This window comes from Mastigoproctus giganteus, chromosome 1 (genome assembly GCF_048544385.1).
Source record: "Mastigoproctus giganteus isolate SK-2022 chromosome 1, ASM4854438v1, whole genome shotgun sequence".
Lineage (NCBI taxonomy): Eukaryota > Metazoa > Arthropoda > Arachnida > Uropygi > Thelyphonidae > Mastigoproctus > Mastigoproctus giganteus.
Genome location: NC_143575.1, coordinates 11238569 through 11261455, shown reverse-complemented (window position 1 = coordinate 11261455; position 22887 = coordinate 11238569). Strand labels below are relative to the sequence as shown.

General features: G+C 38.7%; 1 protein-coding gene across 3 annotated transcripts in view; it reads left to right on the top strand.

Annotated features, from left to right (window-relative positions):
- Positions 1-22887, top strand: part of tgo (Aryl hydrocarbon receptor nuclear translocator homolog tgo) — a 535800-nt gene that overhangs the window by 494677 nt on the left and 18236 nt on the right. For all 3 annotated transcript variants that reach the window (XM_090371458.1, XM_090371450.1, XM_090371441.1), the window contains one exon: positions 5394-5671. In XM_090371458.1, the coding sequence (XP_090227584.1) occupies positions 5394-5671 (278 nt within the window). The remainder of the gene's footprint in view (positions 1-5393; positions 5672-22887) is intronic.

Sequence of the window (22887 nt, the reverse complement as noted above, 5' to 3'; positions counted from 1 at the left end):
CTGACCAACTTGATTGGATACTATGATGCAGTCACAAAAGAACTGGATGCAGGGAATAACTTTGATATTATATACTTGGATCTTAGAAAGGCTTTTGATACTGTTGCACATGGAAGACTGCTACACAAATTGGAGCAGTGTGACATTGGAGGCAAATTGCTGCTATGGATAAAGGGGTGGTTGAGTGGGAGAAGACAGAGAGTGGTAATCAATGGACACTGCTCATCGTGGACTAATGTTATTAGTGGAGTCCCTCAGGGCTCAGTGTTGGGTCCATTATTGTTTTCTGTATTTATAAATGATATTGATGATGGTATATCAAGCTTAATGTCCAAGTTTGCAGATGATACAAAGGTTGGCAGGGTTGTCAAGGACACTACTGACACTACACTGCTGCAACAGGATCTGGAAAGGTTGAGCAGATGGGCTGAGAGGTGGCAAATGAAGTTTAACATTGACAAATGTAAAGTACTACACATGGGAAACAGCAACCCCAGAGCAACGTATCAACTCTGTGGTACTACACTGACAGTGGTAGAGAATGAAAGGGACCTGGGGGTGGTTGTGCAGGCAGATATGAAGTTCTCTGAGCAGTGCAGACGGGCTGCAAGAGTAGCTCATGGAGTATTGTCAATGATATACAGGAATTTTTCCAGCAGGGATAAGGAGGTGATTATTCCATTGTATAAGGCAATGGTCAGGCCACACCTAGAGTACTGTATACAGGTCTGGAGGCCTCATTTCAAGAAGGATGTAGAGCTGCTGGAACGAGTACAGAGAAGGGCAACAAGATTAGTGAATGGAACAAAGGGGTGCTCTTACGAAGAAAGGCTTAAGTTTTGCAAATTACAGTGTCTGGAGACTAGGCACCAGCGAGGTGCCTAGTCTCCTAGCGAGGTGCCTTGAATGGTTTAAGCATGCTCAATGCTGATGGGATTCTTCCTCTAGCTCAGAAAAATCACCTGAGAGGGCATAAATTCAAATTGAGGAAAGACAGATGTACGATAGACGTGCGGAAATTTGCCTTTAGCCAGCGGGTGGTTGGTTGGTGGAACAGACTTCCATCCCTTGTGGTGGAGGTTGATAGCCTAAATAAGTTTAAGGCTCAGCTGGACAGGTATTTTGAGCGAACAGAGGGGTGAAGTGGAAGTGGGTTTTTTTTTTTTTTTTTTTTGGCTGATGCTGCATAAGCTTGCTTTCTTGCATCAAATGCCTCTACTAATGCTAATGCTAATGCTATAATGACAAAGTTGTTTCTTGCATCCAGTTTCTTTAAAACTGTCATAGTAATTTACCAGATTAGTTGGGCAAGAACCCTCATCCTCACGAAATCATGTTGAGACATATTTAGGATTCCATTCTAGTCAAGAATGTTTCTGTTTTACATCTTTAACCATAGATTCCATAATTATAGACTCAATGGTCTATAATTGGCCAACAGTTCTTTGGCTTCCCCCTTATGAATTGGCATGACTATAGTCCAAAGGAATAATTATTGAATCTAATAATAATCTCATTATCATTACTAATGATTGGATACATTTACCTGCCACATTTTTCAATATAATTTTATGTACATCTTTCCTTAGTTCTATATACTCTCTGTCTCGGCCTAAGTAACCTATCATTTTTAAGCTTATTTTACAATGGTTCAATTTGACTTCACTGTTCCCACTTAGCACTAATGTGGCTTCAATAGAAAAATAGTTGCAAAATACTTGTTCAAATTAGCTCTGTTTCAGCCGGATTGTTGAATATACTCCCACTTTCACCTTATAAGGAACCTATTGAATTCACTTTCTGCTTGTTCGCATTCATATATGAGTAGATTTCCTTTTTCCCATTCTTTACCGATGATTTTTCATTCTTGGCCTTTGTAAATTGTACTCTGAGTGAATAGAGCGCTGAGTGAATCCGCGCTAAGCAAGCACCGCATTCCCATAAGGTAACATATGTATTTGTGAGTTGCGGTCGGTGCCATAGGATATTTCCTAATCAATAATAAACAGTAGTGAAAAGATGCACAAATGTCGGTCAAATATTTAATATTCAAATATTTGTAGATATAACATATTCTGCATTACATACGTATATAATTATGTGGTAACTACTTGCGTATCAAAATTCAACTTAAAATTCCAATTAAAATCATGAATTTAATTGATCTAAATTGATTTAATTTAATTGATGAATTTAATCATGAAAAATGTGTCGATTTTGGGTTGAACTTTGGCCCTCTTCCAAATAAACTAAAAGGGGTATTAATTTTAAATCCCCCGCAATGTCACCACCCAACAATAAAGTCAACCGATCCTTCGCTGCTTTGAAACCTGGCATGTTTTTTCCTTCTTTCAATATGAAACTTCTTTTAGGCATTCGTTTCCACAAAAGTCCTGCTTCATCTATGTTAAAAACTTGTTGAGAAGTATAATACATAATACCCCTCTTCAATAATTTTAACAAGTTCTTTTTTGAAAGTTTCGGCTCCTTCTGCACTTGCGGCTTCTCCCTGGATTTTAAATCTATTCAACCAGCCCTTACTAGTTTTAAATGGTTCCACATTTTTTTTTTTTTTAAAGTGAGTTTTCTTCAGATCATTATATTGGCTAATATCTCTCTCTCTCTCTCAATAATATTTAACTTAACTGAATTCTGCATTGGATATTATCTTCAATAAAATTAGTTAAAGTCTTTCCATTTCAATCTAGTTGCTTGCAGTGGAACAGCTATCTTTCCCGCTGCTAAAATTACTTCTTTATTTTTTTTTTATAATTGTTCTTACAGTTAAAGTTGCAAGTCCTAAATTATGGCACACATCCGCTTGTCGTTGACTGGAATCAATTCACTTCAAAATGTCTAATTTAATTTTCAAATTCAGTCTTTTTCTTACATTTATAGTCTTTGTACTGCGCTCAGACGTTGTTGCTTTTTCATTCGTATCGGCCATTATTAACTCTTCGAAAATGTAACTGTGTTGGTTGCATTAATTATGATACAATGTTCAAGTAAACTGTCCGTTTTGCACGATGTCTAATATGGTACTGAGTGATGACCAGACTTCGGATAAATGCATATAACGCAAATATTACAAGCAATATACTTGATCATTTTTTAAAATGTTGATCTCGGAACTACATAACAAGTCACTGTACTGCAATTAAATTATTGTGGGAAACATTTTAATGCCGTTTTGCTATTCATTTTCAAGCTATCGACTCCATCAAATGAAACGATTTCATTAAATATGCCAAAAATGCAATCTGTAAAAGACCGCTATAGTCAGATACGGGTTATAATGTAAGAACAGCGTTATAGCAAATTACCGTAAAGCGAACCGCGTTATAACGGGAGCCTGCTGTATATCTGCTTACATATCATATGAAGCAGGCACATGATAGCCTGTAACTGTCTCATCCTTTTTTTTTTTTTTTTTTTTTTGTTTATCTCAATAAGTTTTTCCTCTTGTTTGTGGCCTCCAGAATAAATCCCATAATGATTAATGTTGAATAGAATATAGTAATAACTCCAGTTAATAGAGTTTAAGAAATACCTGGGTATTTCTCTAACTAGATATTAATTTATTTCCACCATAGTCTCCCCCTTTCTTTAATTAACTTTTGATCACTGAAATTTCCATCGATGCCACCATGAAAATTTCATGGATTGAGCATAATGTAGTGGATATTTTATGACATTATGCTCAATCCCTATTATCAGTTTCTGAACTATCGTAATTTTGATAGTACTTTGATCATTGATGATAGCTAGGTCAAGGATATTTGATGCTCCTGTAATTTCTCTAACATACTGAAATAAATAATAGTCACCTAGTTGATTTTTGAAACTACTCCTGTTATGTATACTGTACACACAGTTTCCAATGTGTAAGGAGAAAATTAAAATTACCCATAATGATGCACGTACTCTTGTTTGTCCACTCTACTTGCCTAAAGAGATTTTTATCATGCTCTTCAGAATAATTTGGCCTGTAACGCACACCCCCATTATTATTATCTTTCCTTTACTGCTAGTCATCTCACACCACATGGCCTCATCACCTACATGGACTTGATCAGGCTCTGGGAGCTATATTATTGCTTTCAAGCAACTTTTGACAAGCAGAATAACCTCCTTACCTCTTCATTCCCCCCTCTCTCACTGTGGAGGGCGCCTCCGTAGCCAGGTGGACAGGAGCAGCAATGCGTAGCACACGCTTCTTGATTAGACCGGGGTTCGAGCCCGTGACCACCAAATTAGAGGATGCAGAAAGGTCAGGGAATGACTACCGCATATCCCTGGAACAATATGGCCTTGGTTGCTAATGCTCCTAAAAACCAAATAACAAACAAACAAACAAACTCTCACTCTGTAATTTTTTAAAATGATTGACAGTTTGAATAAATTGTCATAGATGTGTCAGTAAGTATTTAATTATAGAAAATAATATACCTCCTTTTAGGTTTTTAGTAGAGGTAGAAGAATAAGAAAACTATGAAAGTCCATGAATTATTCATGAAAAGAAGGCAACAGCATTAGATTAATCTTATTCACTACTTGAAACAAAGAAATTGTATCATCACTTGATCTCCTAATAATGAAGAATTGGTGAGATTACACAGCTGCTGTTTCCATGCTTTCCCAAAAGAATGTTACTGTAACTGATTTTTTCCTGAAAAGAATAACCATGAATGCCAGGTCCACTGTTCTATTAAAAATGTAAACTTATTATAAATTTTTTATAAAGTATTTTTGAGAACTAGCTCTAAACATCATTTATTATTATTATTATTTGCCATAAGGTGCAAGGAAGCCTGAGGCATATGCTGCACCAGCCAAAAAAAATTCCCGAGTTACGCTGAGAGAGAGAGAGAAGAATGATGATATCCAGCTCAGCACTCTGGGTGTGCCAAGCCCATACTCACCAGATGTGAGCCCCTGGGGTCATAACCTAGTTCATCTGCTAATTTTCTTATTTGCCATTTGGGCTTCTAACATTGAGGATCTCTGACTTGATGGTTGTTCCACTGACATATTTAGTACTGTATGTCCTCATACCCTAAAAAGCATGATGGAGTCCATGTTTAACCCATACAGCCAACTACCCACTGTGCATTTGTTTGTTTTATCTTATCATAGTGAAAATGCTTCAGCCTATGATTTATCCAGTTTGATCAGCTCTGTCCTATATTGACAATCTAATAAGAAATAAATACACTTATAAAAATTGCTATGCATAGCTTTTTAACTGAACCTTCTATGAAAAATATTACTTTTCTCGTGATAAATTTCAAATATCTTTTTTATATAACAAAAAATTTGTTCAGTATTAGATAAAATGTATAATTACTTTTTATGTTAATTGTGTTTAAAAATACCTTTCTCTATATATCTAGGAACTCAGGGTCTACAGGAACGGCGTCCAGGGTCAAGCCAGCCAGTTTATGGAGGTTATGAGTCTGGAACACAAACACATACAACTTTAAACTACCCCAGTACCAGTGTTGGTGGAGGAGCAGCAAGTGGCATGGCTGGCTCTATGGCTCAGACACCCCCATCAGCTGCTGTTACTGTTGCAACTGGAGGTGTGTTGGCTCGCATTAGCAAGCCATCTGCTACTACATCATCAGCTTCTTCACCTCAAGCTGCATGGACACAGAGACATATGGGACAGGTAATTTAAATTAAATACTTTAGTCATACATTAATTTATTAGAAATATCCAACTTTAGTTTTAGTGATGCAAAGTACCTATCTGTGGCTTAGAAGGAAAGTTGGCATTCATATGTCATTTTATTAGTGATGAATATTAATGGATTGAACAAAATTGTTATCTTGCAGATATAAAGTAAAATATATTCCAGTGACTGAAGTATGGCAGACAGTAAGTAAAGGAGAAACAGTGTTACCATTGATTTTCAGATACAAAAATACTGCCTATAATGATTTATACCATTATAGTAATGGTATAATGGTATACTTCAGTCCTTGAGGATGTCACAGACATTCTCTTAGATATGCTAAACTGTGCTTGCTGCTTGGGGGTTTAAAACACTGATGGAACTGATATTTGGGTGACACTCAAGTCAAGTGGACTTAATTTTGGCGAAGTCCGATCGGTCTGTGACAGCCAAATTCTGTGCTTGCACCTTCACAATGGTAGGACTATTAGTAACCCTGAGTATAACCCCCATGTGCAAATCCTGAAATACAGCAACTTAGCACACTGTGAGTGACCACCCAGGTGTGAACCAATGTAAGCAGGGGTTGAGGTGTGGTGCCCACACCACACAAAGGAATACCGCCCCTCTCTGTTATCAGGCAATACTAGCTGGTAGACGACTCTCATCAACCAGTGCAGTACCAACACTCTGTTATTGGAGGCTTGACGTGGTTGAACCCAAGTCTCCAGAGCGAAGCTACAGTAAACTGCCCCCATCTCTTCCATCATGCAGTATGATTGATGTCTTATGATGGACATCATGCAAGATCCAATCTTCCTTGCATTTCGAGGGTACAGCTCTAAAACGATCTTTGCAGGCTGGATGCTAGTTAGTACACCATACCGTACCTATTGGTAACTCTTTAGGAGGCTTCTGGATCATCCAGTGTATAATCTTGCTGCCCCTACTCTGTCAGATAGTGACTGGAGGGAGTCCGAGTAGTGTATATGCGGGGGGCATTGTCAAAGCCACATTATGTCAAGGAGCTGGGTATATTCTTACCATGTTTATGCCATATCCAAAAATTTCATTACTTCATACAGCATGTTTCCGCCCCGACACACACACACACACTTTTTCTTACTACTGAATCCAACGTGAATTGTCATCAGCTTCTTCACTAATAGAGTAAACTTTCTGCAAAAAAAGATTTAAACCTCCCAAACACTTCTTAATTCATTTCACAAATATACACAGTATCAGTTCTAATATCAATGATATCCATTTCCACTTAGTCTGCAAAACCCCATGTACTTTTTCTGACAGAATCTCAGATATCAGCTGATTCAACCACTATTTATCTGTCGTCCGAATTATTCATTGTATGATTCCTTTTGCTTCAAAGCTGGTACTTGTGCATATTACATTCTGATATTCCCTGTCAGAGGAATCTCCTCTTTACGATCTTCTCTGGCTTAAAATCTCTACCACATTCTGTTAAATTCATCTGTTGCCTCCATCGTTCTCCCAACTCCACTAATCACTTGGAACAGTTTGACTGTTGGAACTAGGTGACAGTGATCAAAGTGTACTGATGTGGGATTTACTTAAAGTTTTAATTACCATCAGGGGTAAAGTAAAGGGTTTTTGCTTCCGTAAAGGTGAGTACAGTGGGATCAACTGACGATGTTACCAACAGTAAATTCTAAGTGGGAAGCATTCAAGGAATTAATCTTGGATGCTACTAAAAGTTTCATACCTATTAAGAAATATTGTTCAAGGTTTAGGCCTAAATGGTTATCTAATGAACTAATGAGACTCGTAACAGAGAAGAAAAATGCATGGGATGCATATAAATTATCAAGCAACTCAGAAGCCTGTGGCAGATATAAGCTAGTCTGTAATCAGGTCACAAAGGAGATTAGGCAGGTGAAGGCAGATTACGAGAAATCCTTGGCAAAAGATGCTAAGAAAAACAGCAAGGATTTCTTTACTTATATAAAGTCTAAAAGGAAGGGGATGAATCTGATTGGTCCACTTGACATCGATGGTTCGACTGTTGATGATCCTGCTCAGTAGCAAACAAACTGAATGAGTATTTTGCATCTACATTCACACATGAGGAATTATTAAGGTTTGAAAATGGCAGAAGGTTATCAAATTGTAGCAGGATACTTAATGATTTTGTAATAACTGAGAGCAAAGTGGAGGAGAAATTGTTGAAGTTAAACATAAGAAAAGCACCTAGAGTGGATGGGATCTATCCAGTTATATTAAAGGAGGCGGCAAAGCAACTGAGCAAACCCTTAGCCATAATTATGAGAGCATCCTTGGACTCGGGAGGTTCCCACGGACTGGAGATGTGCAAATGTATCACCAATTCACAAAGGGGGGGGGATCGAAGGGTGACACAAGTAATTACAGACCAGTTAGTTTAACTTATGTTCCGGGTAAAATAATGGAGTCACTGGTTAAAGATGCATTACAGGATCATCTAGACAAGACTGCAGCAATAATTCAGACACAGCATGGGTTTGTTAAGAGAAAGTCTTGTCTGACAAATTTGATAGGATATTATGATGTGGTTACAAAGGAACTGGATGCAAAAAATAATTTTGATATCATATATTTGGATTTCAGGAAAGCTTTTGACACTGTTGTGCATGGAAGATTATTGAACAAATTGGAGCAGAATGGTATTAAGGGTAAGTTGCTACAATGGATAAAAGGATGGTTAAGTTGGAGAAGACAGAGGGTGGTAATCAATGGGTGCTGCTCTTCGTGGACTAATGTTATTAGAGGAGTCCCACAGGGTTCGGTGTTGGGTCCACTGTTGTTTTGTATATTTATCAATGATATTGATGAAGGTATATCAGGCTTAATGTCGAAGTTTGCAGATGATGCAAAGGTTTGCAGGGTTGTTAATGACAGTAATGACAGTGTGCTACTGCAACAGGATCTAGATAATTTGGGCAGATGGGCTAAGAAGTGGCAACTGAAGTTTAACCTTGACAAATGCAAAGTACTGCATATGGGTAGAAGTAACCCACAGAGACACGTACCAACTGTGTGGTACTAAACTTAAGGTGGTAGAAAACGAAAAAGGCCTGGGAGTAATTGTGCAGTCATATGAAGTTTTCTGAGCAATACAGACAGGCTGCCAGGTCAGGACATGGGGTTTTGTCAATGATATATAGGAATTTTGCTAGCAGGGAAAAAGAGGTGATTGTTCCCCTGTATAAGGCAGTGGTCAGGCCACGCCTTAAGTACTGCGTACAGGTCTGGAGGTCTCATTTTAGGAAGGATGTAGATTTACTTGAACGTGTACAGAGAAGGACAATAAGGTTGGTGAGGGGAATGAAGGGATCCTCTTACGAAGAGAGGCTTAAGTTCTGCAAATTGCAGTGGCTGGAGACTAGACACCTGCGCGGTGATCTGATTGAGGTGTGTAAGGCCTTGAATGGGTTGAGCACGCTGAATTCTGATGGGATTCTTCCACTTGTTCAGATTACAAACCAAAGGGGGCATAAATTCAAATTAAGAAAAGACAAATGTAGAATAGATGTGCAGAAATGTGTTCCAGCAATTGATAGGTTGAATAAATTTAAGGAGGAACTGGACAGGATTTGGAGGGAATGGTGGGATTTTTTTTTTTTTTTTTTTTTTGGCGATGCTGCATAAGCTCATACACTTGCTTTCTTGCATCACATGCCACTACTACTACTACGACTTCCTCCAGTCCAACTTTCCTAACATGAGGTAATTTTCCTTGGTAATTTTAATGTTCACAACTCCAGCTGGTTTCCGTTTTCTAGTCACACGGACCCAGCTGGTCGAGATGCTGAGGCTTTTGCAATTACTAATGACCTTGCACAGATTGTTCATTTACCTAACCAGAATACCAGAAAATCGTAACCACACAGCCCACACACTTGATATTTTTCTGACAAACAATCCTTCTAATAACACAGTTGAGGAGAGTGGTCCTCTAGGTAGCTCAGATCACAACTTGGTGGTGGTGGTCTCTTCTCCAATGGAGCCTTTCTCTTGTGGCCATTCCCAACCTCTTGTTGTTTGGCAATACAAGAATGCATGATAGGATGATCTGCAAGATTTCTTTTCCTTGGTCAGATTATTGTTTCAAAGCTTCTGATGTCAATGCTTGCTCAGATCGTGTCAGGGTGCCTCTGTAGCCAGGTGGGCAGGAGCAGCAGTGCATAGCACACACTTCTTGATTAGATCGGGGTTCGAGCCAGTGACCACCAAATACGGAGGATACGGAAAGGTCATTGAATGACCATTGCATATCCCTGCAGCAATATGGCCTTAGTTGCTAATGCTCCTAAAAAAAGAGATCGTGCAGTGAAATTATTCTTGTAGGTATGGAATCCTTTATTCCACACTCTTAAAATAACTTTTAAAATCTCATTCTTTATCCAAACTTTGGATTTCAAATAAATGTGTTAAGTCTGTTCAAGAGAAGAATGTTGCATATCTTAATTGGCTTGTTTCCAAATCTTCAGTTTCATTTTCTATCTGAACCAAAGCTTGCTACAATTGTAAAGAAGTTATTAGCATTATCATTAGCATTAGTAGAGACATACGATGCAAGAAAGCAAGCTTATGCAGCATCAGCCAAAAAAAAATCCCCTCTCCCATTTCATCCCTCCATTCGTTCCAAATGCCTGTCCAGCTCAGCCTTAAATTTATTTAGGCTATTAGCTTCCACAACAAAAGATGGACGCCTGTTCCACCAATCAACTACCTGCTGGCTAAAGGCAAATTTCCGCACATCTATTCTACAACTATCTTTCCTGAATTTGAAACTGTGCCCCCTCAGGTTCTTAGTCTGAGCAAGAGGACGAATCCCATCAGCATTCAGCTTGCTTAACCTTATACACCTCAATCAGATCACCTCGCAGGTGCCTACTCTCCAGGCGCTGCAATTTGCAGAACTTGAACCTTTCTTGGTAAGAGGACCCCTTTATTCCCCTCACCAATCTTGTTGCCCTTCTTTGTACTCATTCTAGCAACTCTACATCCTTCCTAAAATGAGACGTCCAGACCTGTACACAGTACTCTAGGTGTGGCCTGACCATTGCCTTGTATAACAGGATTATCACCTCCCTATCCCTGCTAGCAAAATTCCTATATATCATTCACAAGACTCCATGACCTGCCCTGGCAGCCCGTCTGCACTGTTCAGCGAACTTCACATTTGACTTCACAATTACCCCCAGGTCGTTTTCACTTTCAACTTCCCTGAGTGTAGTACCACAGTTGGTACTACACTCAGTCACATCATTTAAGTTGGGGCTACTCCAACTTATCTAGATACAGTTGGAGTAGCATACTGTCATTGCTGTCGTTAACAACCCTGCCAACCTTTGTATCATCTGCAAACTTCGACATTAAACCTGATATCCCTTCATCAATATCATTGATAAATATGCAAACAACAATAGGCCCAACACGAAACCTTGGGGAACTCCACTAGTAACGTTTGTCCACGAGGGAGCAGTGTCCATTGATTACCACTCTCTCTGTTGTCTCCCACTCAACCATACCTTTAACCATTGCAGCAGCTTACCTTTCATGCCATACCTCTCTAATTTGTACAGCAGTCTTCCATGTGCAACAGTATAAAAAGCTTTCCTGAAATCCAAGTATATGATATCAAAATTATTTTTGGCATTCAGATCCTTTGTGACCACATCATAGTAACCAATCAAATTAGCATTAGTAGAGGCATATGATGCAAAAAAGGAAGCTTATGCAGCATCAGCCAAAAAAAAAAAAAAAAAAAATATGCTCCCATTTCACCCCTCTATTCGTTCGAAATACCTGTCCAGCTGAGACTTAAATTTATTTAGGCTATCAACTTCCACAACAAAGGATGGAAGTCTGTTCCACCAAACAACTACCCGCTGGCTAAAAGCAAACTTCCGCACATCTAACCTACATCTGTCTTTCCTCAATTTGAATTTATGCCCTCTCAGGTGATTATTCTGAGCAAGAGGAAGAATCCCATCAGCATTGAGCATGCTCAAACCATTCAAGGCTTTATACACCTCAATCAGGTGCCTAGTGTCCAGACACTGTAATTTGCAAAACTTAAGCCTTTCATCGTAAGAGCAACCCTTTGTTCCATTCAGTAATCTTGTTGCCCTTCTCTGTACTCGTTCCAGCAGCTCTACATCCTTCTTGAAATGATGCCTCCAGATCTGTATACAGTACTCAGGGTGTGGCCTGACCATTGCTTTCTACAAGGGGATAAACACCTCCTTATCCTTGCTAGAAAAATTCCTGTATATCATTGACAAGACACCATGAGCTGCTCTTGCAGCCTGTCTGCACTTTTCAGAAAACTTCATATCTGCCTGCACAATTACCCACAGGTCCTTTTCATTCTCTACCACTGTCAGTGTAGTACCACAGAGTTGATACGTTACTCTGGGGTTACTGTTTCCTCATATGTAGTACTTTACATTTGTCAATGTTAAACTTCATTTGCCACCTCTCGACCCATCTGCTCAATCTTTCCAGATCCTGTTGCAGCACCATACTGTCAGTAGTGTCCTTCACAACCTTGCCAACCTTCGTATCGTCTGCAAACTTGGACATTAAGCTTGATATACTATCAACAATATCATTTATAAATACAGAAAACAACAATAGACCCAATACTGAACGCTGAGGGACTCCACTAATAACATTAGTCCACGATGAGCAGTGTCCATTGATTACTACTCTCTGTCTTCTCCCCCTGAACCATCCCTTTATCCATAGCAGCAATTTGCCTCCAATGCCACACTGCTCCAATTTGTGCAGCAGTCTTCCATGTGCAACAGTATCAAAAGCCTTTCTAAGATCCAAATATATGATATCAAAGTTATTTTCTGCATCCAGTTCCTTTGTGACCACATCATAATATCCAATCAAATTTGTCAGGCAAGACTTTCCCTTAACAAAACCATGCTGTGTCCGAGCTTTAACTGTAGTCTTGTCTAGATGATACTGCAGTGCTTCTTTAACTAGTGCTTCCATTAATTTTCCTGGAACAGAAGTTAAACTCACAGGTATATAATTACTTGTGTCAGCCTTTGATCCTCCTTTGAGAATTGGGATCACATTCGCACATCTCCAGTCTATAGGTACCTCCCCTGAGTCCAAAGAAGCTCTCATAATTTTGGCTAAGGGTTTGCTTACTTCCTTTGCTGCCTCATTTAATATAACTGGATAGATCCCATCCACCCCTGGTGCCTTTTTTATCTTCAACAATTTCTCTTCCATTTTCCTCTTAGTTATTACAAAATCATCAACTTCACAGCCAGAGTTTAATTCACCTCTGACATTCCCCTCCCTCAATAACTCCTCATGTGTGAATGTAGATGCAAAATACTCATTTAATTTGTTAGCCACCTGAGCAGTATCATCAACAGTTGAACTATCAATATCCAGTGGACCAATCTGATTCATCCCTTTCCTTCTAGAGTTTACATAGGTAAAGAACTGTTTGCTGTTTTTCTTTGCATCCTTTTCCAAGGATTTCTCATAATCTGCCTGTGCCTGCCTAACGGGCTTGGCACATCCAGGTTACTGAGCTGGATATCATTATTCTTCTCTTTCTTGGTGATTCCCTTCTACTTCTGATTCTTGTTTTCTCTCTCTTTTGGGGTAATTCAGAAATTTTATTATTATTATTATTTTTTTTTTTTTTTTGCCTGGTGCAGCATAAGCCTCAGGCTTCCTTGTACAATATGGCTAATAATAATAATCTCCTTTGTGACTTGGTTACAGACCAGCTTATATCTATCATAGGCTTCCGTGTCACCCATTAATTTATATGTATCCCATGCATTTTTTTCTTCTCTGCCATATGTCTCATTAGTTCATCTTACATCCATTTAGGCCCAAACCTTGAACAGTATTTCTAAACTTTGAACAATGTAGCAAGTATTGTAAGATAATGTTAAATTGGGACTCGCCCATTTAAGGCTTGCAGAGCAGCAGTAGAAACAGTTCTACCTGCCCTGCAGGTAGCTAGAAGAAAAAATCGCTGTGATTGAACTAAGTATTTTTTTAATGGCTGCATAACAGATGATGGATGAGAAAAGACATTTGTAATACAACTTTAATGATGAGGATTTTAAACCCTGACCATTCCTACTAATTTTTAGTATTTTTCCCATCGTAGTTTTTATTTTCTGTAAAATATATTTAATGTGTTAAATAAAAGACAACCTTGAGGTTGTCACAGGCATTCTCTCAGATATGCCAGACAAGCTGTACTTGCTACATGGGAGTCTAAAACGCTGATGGAATTGACATTCAAGTCAAGTGGACTCAATTTCGGCGAAGTCAGGATGGTCTGTGACAGCCAGATCCTCTGCTTGCACCTTCACAATGGTGGGACTGTTAGTAATCCTGGGTATAACCTCCATGCACAAGCACACTGTGGATGACCTCCCAGGTGTTAACCAACGGAAGCAGGGATTGAGGTGTGGCACCCACACCACATGGAGGAATGCTGCCCCCTCTGTGTTATCAGCCAATATAGGTGGAAGATGACTCTCATCAACTGGTGCAATACCACCACTTTGCTTATTGGAGGCTTGAAGTGGTGGAACCCCACGTTTAGTCTCTAGAGCTAAATTCCGGTCAACCCTTCCCATCTCTTTCGTCATGCAGCATGACTGATGACTTTTGAGGCTATGATGGACATCATGGCGATATCTAATCTTCAATACATTTCGAGAGTACAGCTCTAAAACTGTGTTCACAGACCGGCCGCTAGTTAGTACACTGGACCGAATCTATTGGTAACTCTTTAGGAGGCTTCCAGATCAGCTGGTGTATAATCTTGCTACCTGTACTCTGCCAGATAGTGACTGGAGGGAGTCCGGGGGCATTGTCGAGGCCACGTTATGTCAAGGATCTGGGTATATTCTTACCATGTGTACGCCATATCCAAAAATTTCATTATTTCATACAGCATGTCCCGCCCCACTTTTTCTTACTATTGACTACAATAGTAAGAAAAAGTGGGTAAATTATTGATAATTTACCCACTTTGATAAATTCTAAAACTAATAGAGTAAGGTGAGCTGCGAAAAGATCTAAACCTCCCAAAAACCTCCTAATTCATTTCATAAATATACATGGTCTCAATTCTAATCTCAACGATATCCATTCCACTTACAGTCTGCCAAACCCCATGTACTTTTTCTGACAGGATCTCAGTTATCAATTGTTTCAACTACTGCTCATCTCAGTTGCCCAAATTATTCGCTGTGTGATTCCTTTCACCTCAAAGGTAGTACTTGTGAATATGTCTGTTTCGATATTCCTTGTCAGAGACTTGGTAATTTGGAATCTCCTCTCTTCGATCTTCTCTGGCTTAAAATCTCTCTACCTCATTATGTCAAATTCATTTATTGTCTCTACCGTTCTCCCATCTCCACTAATCACTTGGAGCTCTTTGACTTCCTCTCTTTGCAACTTGACTTTCTCCAGACCAACTTTCCTAACAGTGAGGTAATTTTCCTGGTGATTTTAATGTTCACAACTCCTGCTGGCTTCTGTTTTCTAGTCACACTGGCCTGGCTGGTTGAGATGCTGAGCAATTACTAATGGCCTTGCACAAATTGTTCATTTACCTACATGAATACCGGACAATCCTAACCATACAGCCAACACGCTTGATCTTTTTCTCACAAAAAAAACCTTCGAAGTACACGGTCAAAGTGAGTGGTCAATTAGGCACCTCAGATGAAAACTTGGTGATTGTCTCTTCTCCAATGGAGCCTTTATCTCATGGCTATTCCCAAACTCATATCATTTGACATTTTTAGTTTGACATTTTTAAAGAATTTTTAAATTGGCCTTTTTCCATGAACCTGGAAAACAGCCAGCACTAAGACTTGAATTCATTACATTTATAATCATTTGTACTCTAAGTCGCCAGACTCTTTTTAAGACCTCCTTAAATTTCTTAAATTTGTAAGAGTTTTTAGAGTTTTTTTTTTTTTTTTTGGCTGATGCTGCATAAGCTCCTACACTTGCTTTCTTGCATCATGTGCCACTACTACTACTACCTGAAACTTCAATAAAATTCAACCCAGGACATTTACCATCCCACATTGAAATCACTGCTTCAGAGACTTCATTCTGAGTAAACAGCTCCTCATTGGCTGAACCAGCATACATTGTGTTCCATACGCTTATTAGTCTGCATAGTTCCTTCAGGAAGAACAATATCCTGATGAAAAATCTCTTCAAGTATTACATTCATGGTTTCCTTCCAAGACAGAGTCTCAGAGTGGTTACCTTTAAGAATAGAAGTAAAAGTTTCTGCAGGAGGTAATTTTTCAGCTATAACTTTATATGCTAGCCCCCCAGGGCTCATTGTTCATTGTTGTCATGACCATTCTGTCCCAAGCCAAATGCTTTTCCTTTTGAATGGAGTTAAAATATCATCTCCTAGCAACTTTATAGATTTCTGCCAACCGAGCTGTTTCATCCTCATTTCTATTGTCCCTTCTGGAACGTCGGTAATCTCGCCTGGCAGATTTTAACTTGTTTCTCAATGCAGTCAACTGTGCAGTCCACCGAGGGACAGCATTTAACCTCCTTTTCTTCTTTTCAAAGCTTTCATTGCAATCAGAAATAATTACATTGGTAATTTCCTCAATCTGTAGTTGAACAGGTTTTTCCTTAAGACTTTCTATGAACTGCTCAGTACAGCAGCACAAAATTTTTGATCAAATTTGTTCTAATCTGCATTTTTTTGTTTTAAATTGATGAAAGTCATAAACTGTTCTAAGTCATAAGGGATCAATGCCAAACACACAATTGAAAGTAATAACATTATGGTCACTAAACAACCATGATGTATGGACTTGCCAATTCTGGATACGTCTACCAAATGAACAGTTGGAGAGAGTTAAATCTATGAATGATTGGCCAGTAGAACTGACAAATGTTGGGGAATATCCCTGAGAATTCCAAATTATTAAATCTTTAGTTTGTATAAATTCCTCAAGCAGCTCCCCCTTTTGGTCCAAAATCAGACTATTCCAAAGGGGGAAGCTGTATTTGCATCAGTAAGTATAACTACAGCAGCTAACCTAATCAAGAGGTTTTTCAAGATTATTTAGAAAAGGCTGTATTGGTTGGGCATCCTGACTGCATTTCTTATACAGTGATACAAAAATTATTTGGCCAAAAATTCCTTCCAAACTAGCACAGACAGCAAATTTTGAACACAAACTATTAATTTTAATTACAGTAATGCAGGGGTCCGCTTTGACCAAGGCTGCCCAAACCCAGGCCACAGCATTCCCACCAGCACCAACAACATCAGTTTCTGACTGCACAATTTTGCAGTTGAAAGGTAAGCCCTTAATAACACCTTTGTAACAGTATAACTCTTGCAACCCAAGAATTTTATCAATTATTATTTTAGAAACATCATTCATGACTGAAAGGGCTCTTTGGCAATTAAGCCGAAAAACCCTTAGACCTGCACTAAACATGTTTACTGTTAATGGTGTATCTATCACTCATAATTGCGTGTACACCAATGCTAGGAGTTTAGTAAATAAATTTGATGAATTTGAGGTATTGCTCAAAACATCAAAGGCAGATATTGTTGAGATATCAGAGACGTGGTGTCACACAGATATAAGGGATGCAGAACTGCAATTTGGGGAGTACAACATCTACAGAAAGGATAGACAGGATAGGAAGGGGGGAGGGGTTATGCTATTAGTTAAGAAACACATAAAAACCAAGGAAGTGAAGCCAGTCGACATCGCTGGACAGTGCAGTGTTGAGTCAGTTTGGTGTGACATAAGCATTGGGAGATCAAAATTGAGAGTAGGAGTGTGCTATAGGCCTAATGACTCTGATGAGTATAATAAGGAACTGTACAGGGAAATAGAGTGGGCCAGTAAATCAGAGAGTCTTATAATGGGAGATTTTAATTTCCCAGATATTGACTGGAATTTGGGGGCTGGTTACTCACACACTAGCAGGGCTTTTGTGGATTTATTGGATGATTGTTTTCTACATCAGCATGTTCGGGAGGCAACTAGAGGGAGTAATACTCTTGATTTGATTATCAGCAGTGATTCTTCATGCATTAAGAATCTGCAGATAAATGAACCACTAGGTGGCAGTGATCACAGTGTGCTGAAGTGGGATTTACTGAAAGAGGTAACTACCATTAGGGGTAAAGGGAAGGGTTATTGCTTCCGTAAAGGCGACTACGATGGACTGAGACAGTATTTAAATTCTATACAGTGGGACCAACTGATGATGATACCAACAGCAAATTCAAAATGGGAAGCATTCAAAGAACTTATCTTGGAAGCTACTAGGCTTTACATACCAACTAAGAAATATTGTTCAAGGTTTAGGCCTAAATGGATGTCAGATGAACTAATGAGGCATATGGCAGAGAAGAAAAATGCATGGGATACTTACAAATTAACACATGACACAGAAGCCTATGATAGATACAAGTTGATATGCAACCAAGTTACAAAGGAGGTTAGGCAGGCGAAGGCAGATTACGAGAAATCCTTGGCAAGGGATGCAAAGAAAAACAGCAAAGAGTTCTTTACTTATGTAAACTCTAGAAGGAAGGGGATGAATCAGATTGGTCCACTTGATATTGATGGGTCAACTGTTGATGATCCTGCTCAGGTAGCTAACAAACTAAATGAATATTTTGCATCGACATTCACACATGAGGAGTTATTCAGCAAGGGGAATGCCAGAGGTGTATTCAACTCTAGCAGTAAGCTACAGAATCTTGAAATAACTGGGAGTAAAGTGGAGGAGAAACTGTTGAAGATAAACACAAGAAAGGCACCCGGGGTGGATGGGATCTATCCAGTTATATTAAAGGAGGCAGCAAAGGAAGTAAGCAAACCCTTAGCCATAGTTATGAGAGCTTCCTTGGACTCAGGGGAGGTACCCATGGACTGGAAATGTGCAAATGTGACCCCAATTCACAAAGGAGGATCAAAGGCTGAAACAAGTAATTATAGACCTGCGAGCTTAACTTCTGTTCCAGGAAAATTAATGGAGGCACTGGTTAAAGAAGCACTGCAGGATCATTTAGACAAGACTTCAGTTATAGCTCAGACACAGCATGGTTTTGTTAAGGGGAAGTCTTGCCTGACCAACTTGATTGGATACTATGATGCAGTCACAAAAGAGCTGGATGCAGGGAATAACTTTGATATTATATACTTGGATCGTAGAAAGGCTTTTGATACTGTTGCACATGGAAGACTGCTACACAAATTGGAGCAGTGTGACATTGAAGGCAAATTGCTGCTATGGATAAAGGGGTGGTTGAGGGGGAGAAGACAGAGAGTGGTAATCAATGGACACTGCTCATCGTGGACTGATGTTATTAGTGGAGTCCCTCAGGGCTCAGTGTTGGGTCCATTGTTGTTTTCTGTATTTATAAATGATATTGATGATGGTATATCAAGCTTAATGTCCAAGTTTGCAGATGATACAAAGGTTGGCAGGGTTGTCAAGGACACTACTGACACTATGCTGCTGCAACAGGGTCTGGAAAGGTTGAGCAGATGGGCTGAGAGGTGGCAAATGAAGTTTAACATTGACAAATGTAAAGTACTACACATGGGAAACAGCAACCCCAGAGCAACGTATCAACTCTGTGGTACTACACTGACAGTGGTAGAGAATGAAAGGGACTTGGGGGTGATTGTGCAGGCAGATATGAAGTTCTCTGAGCAGTGCAGACGGGCTGCAAGAGTAGCTCATGGAGTATTGTCAATGATATACAGGAATTTTTCCAGCAGGGATAAGGAGGTGATTATTCCATTGTATAAGGCAATGGTCAGGCCACACCTAGAGTACTGTATACAGGTCTGGAGGCCTCATTTCAAGAAGGATGTAGAGCTGCTGGAACGAGTACAGAGAAGGGCAACAAGATTAGTGAATGGAACAAAGGGGTGCTCTTACGAAGAAAGGCTTAAGTTTTGTAAATTACAGTGTCTGGAGACTAGGCACCAGCGAGGTGATCTGATAGAGGTGTATAAAGCCTTGAATGGTTTAAGCATGCTCAATGCTGATGGGATTCTTCCTCTAGCTCAGAAAAATCACCTGAGAGGGCATAAATTGAAATTGAGGAAAGACAGATGTAGGATAGACGTGCGGAAATTTGCCTTTAGCCAGCGGGTGGTTGGTTGGTGGAACAGACTGCCATCCCTTGTGGTGGAGGTTGATAGCCTAAATAAGTTTAAGGCTCAGCTGGACAGGTATTTTGAACGAACACAGGGGTGAAGTGGAAGTGGTTTTTTTTTTTTTTTTTTTTTTGGCTGATGCTGCATAAGCTTGCTTTCTTGCATCAAATGCCTCTACTAATGCTAATGCTAAATGCTAATAATTTTTTCTTGGGCCCTGAGGCACTCAGGACACTTAGAGTCCCTATAGGAATGATCAAAATTGCATTTTCTTAATTTGCAATTTGGGCATGCTACTGGAGAACTTTTATTAGAGCAATCCTTAAATTGGTGTCCCTGTGCACCACAGTGCCTGCACATGTTTTCAGATTGTCTACAATTTCTAGAAGAATGGCCATACCTGAGGCACCTGAAGCAGTGAGAAGCTACCACAAAATCTTTTACCCCTTGTGCAGACCATCGAATGTACATTTTATTATTCAACTGTATTAATACCTTTCTTACAAGGCCAGACACCATAATTATCCAGTGTTGGCTATTTTTGTTCTTAAATTTAATTTTAAACTTTATTGACAGATGAAAACAGCTTCTGACTAATAATCTGGTCAGATGGTATTCTTGTTTCCATTCATGTGTAGTAGGTACTGATCTGCTGATTCTGCCAAATTTCAGATAACGCTATGGAGTGAAAAACTTCCTGTAAGTCTGTTCTATATATATCTTTTTTACATTGGCACATTAAGACGTGCTGAGGTTATGATCATGTTAGTTACAAGGTGGTGTAACTGGTAAGACGCTTTTTCTGGAACTTGTTTTAAAAATTTTTTTTCTAAAGGATCCAGTGGTGGTTTTAGTTAGGTCTGGAATGAAGGAAGATTGAGGTGAGGGGGAGATATCCTTATTGCAACCCTCTGAACACTTTATGACTAGTTAATAATCTAGTTGTTTAGAAGCTGTTTTATCTGTCAAGAATTATCAGAACAACTTCTAGCAGATAAAAAGCAGTAATATTGTTTTGGTGTCCAGCTAAAGCCACTGGAACCGTTAGCATAATTTTTTTTAAGTGTGTGTAATATATCCCCACTCCCTGTAGGGATATATTATGATTGATCCAGCTTTTATTTGATCACTCAGTTGTTATTCATTTGGAGCAGATCCAATAATATGCAATAACTAGCACACTATGACCAAAGTGGTGAGTGTGCCAAAATCCTCCAAAATTAACAAACAACCAACCCCGACACACACCTTTCACTCATAACTCATTCCTGAAAAATCAAGCATAATGTAAAAAGAACATAACACAGAATATACTTTTCCATGCATTTAATGCTGTATGTTTGAGATACATTCCAGGCAGACCTTCAGTTTAAGAAAGATAATTTTATAAAATATATGTTATCAGTATCACTACAGATTGTTCTAACTGTTCACGAAAGAAATGAAAACAAACTTACAATAGCCATATAGCCCTTGCCTGCTTAAAACTGATTAACATCTAATTTCATTTCCAGAATATTTCTCCATATTGCTTTTTTTTTTTTCTTTTTTTTCCTGTTTTTGATGAAAGAGTCACATTATATTTTCTCAGTCATTCTTATGTGATTTTATAACAGCAGTTACTAACTGGGAATCCACAGTTCCCCCAGGTGGCATATGAAAAATAATTGCAGTAATAATTGTGTATATATCTAAAATTTTATATAAGCACTTTAAATAATATTTGTTAAAGTAATTTTCCTTATTTGCTACAGAGAGCAGCTACATTTTCCTTTGTGTCTATAGTACACATCTAGTGTATTGACTCACTGGCGTGACTGGAAGAAATCAGCTTAAAAGTTATATTGCTATTTAGGCTGCCTTCTTCAGTACTAATTGCAACAATTGTTGGAAATTTATTAATACAATTTTTTTGTTCTGTTCCCAATATTAAGATGGTGGGCACAGGACTGAGGGGATACATGATACCTTACACTGAAATCAAGGGATATAACAATCATAAAAGTTTGGAAACCATTATTTTATAAAATGCAAAATTCTTTTCTAACATGCAATATTTAGGTCAAATTTGGATAGATTTAGGATAGGAAAAGAAATGACAATTGAATTTTTTGTGAGCTGTAATACAGGCATACCTCGGTTAACGTTACCTCTGATAACGAAGCTTCGATATAACGAAGTCCGCAATTTCAAGCCCCATTTAACATAAAAAATATTCCAGTTTAATCACCTGAAATCTAAACAAACTGAAGAAATTACGGAAACCTTTGGGGCTTCTCGTGGTTGGTTCGAGAAATTTAAAAAACGGGCCAGGATTCATAGTGTAAAATTAACAGGAGAAGTTTCCAGAAAAAGTAAAGGAAATAATTGAACGTGAAAATTTTCCACCAATTTGGTGTTCAATGTTGACGAAAGCGGTTTGTTCTGGAAACGGCTACCAACAAAAAGCTTCATTTCTATTGAAGAAAAATCAGCTGCTGGGTTCAAAGCAGCCAAAGACTGTTTAACGTTACTCTTTGGATCAAATGCCTCTGGCGATTATAAATTAAAATTGTTATTAGTTTACCATTCAGAAAATCCGAGGGCGTTAAAAGGTAACATAAAAATGAATTTACCTGTAATATGGAAAGCAAATAGAAAAGCGTGGGTTACCAAGGAGTTATTTACTGATTGGTTTGTTAACCACTTTTGTCCTGAAGTAAAACAGTATTGTCAAAAAAACAACTTTGAAGAAAAAGCTCTTTTGTTGTTAGACAATGCTCCGGGACATCCTACTGATCTTAACACGTTGGACACATGCATTCCTGTCAAAGTTGTGTTTCTTCCAGCAAACACAACTTCCCTGATTCAACCATTGGATCAGGGAGTAATAGCATCATTTAAAGCTTATTATCTGCATCGAACATTAAGCAGTTTAACTGAACTAGAGGATAAAGAGGAAATGACAGTTAAAACTTTTTGGAAAAACTACACCATTAAAAACGCAATTGAAAACA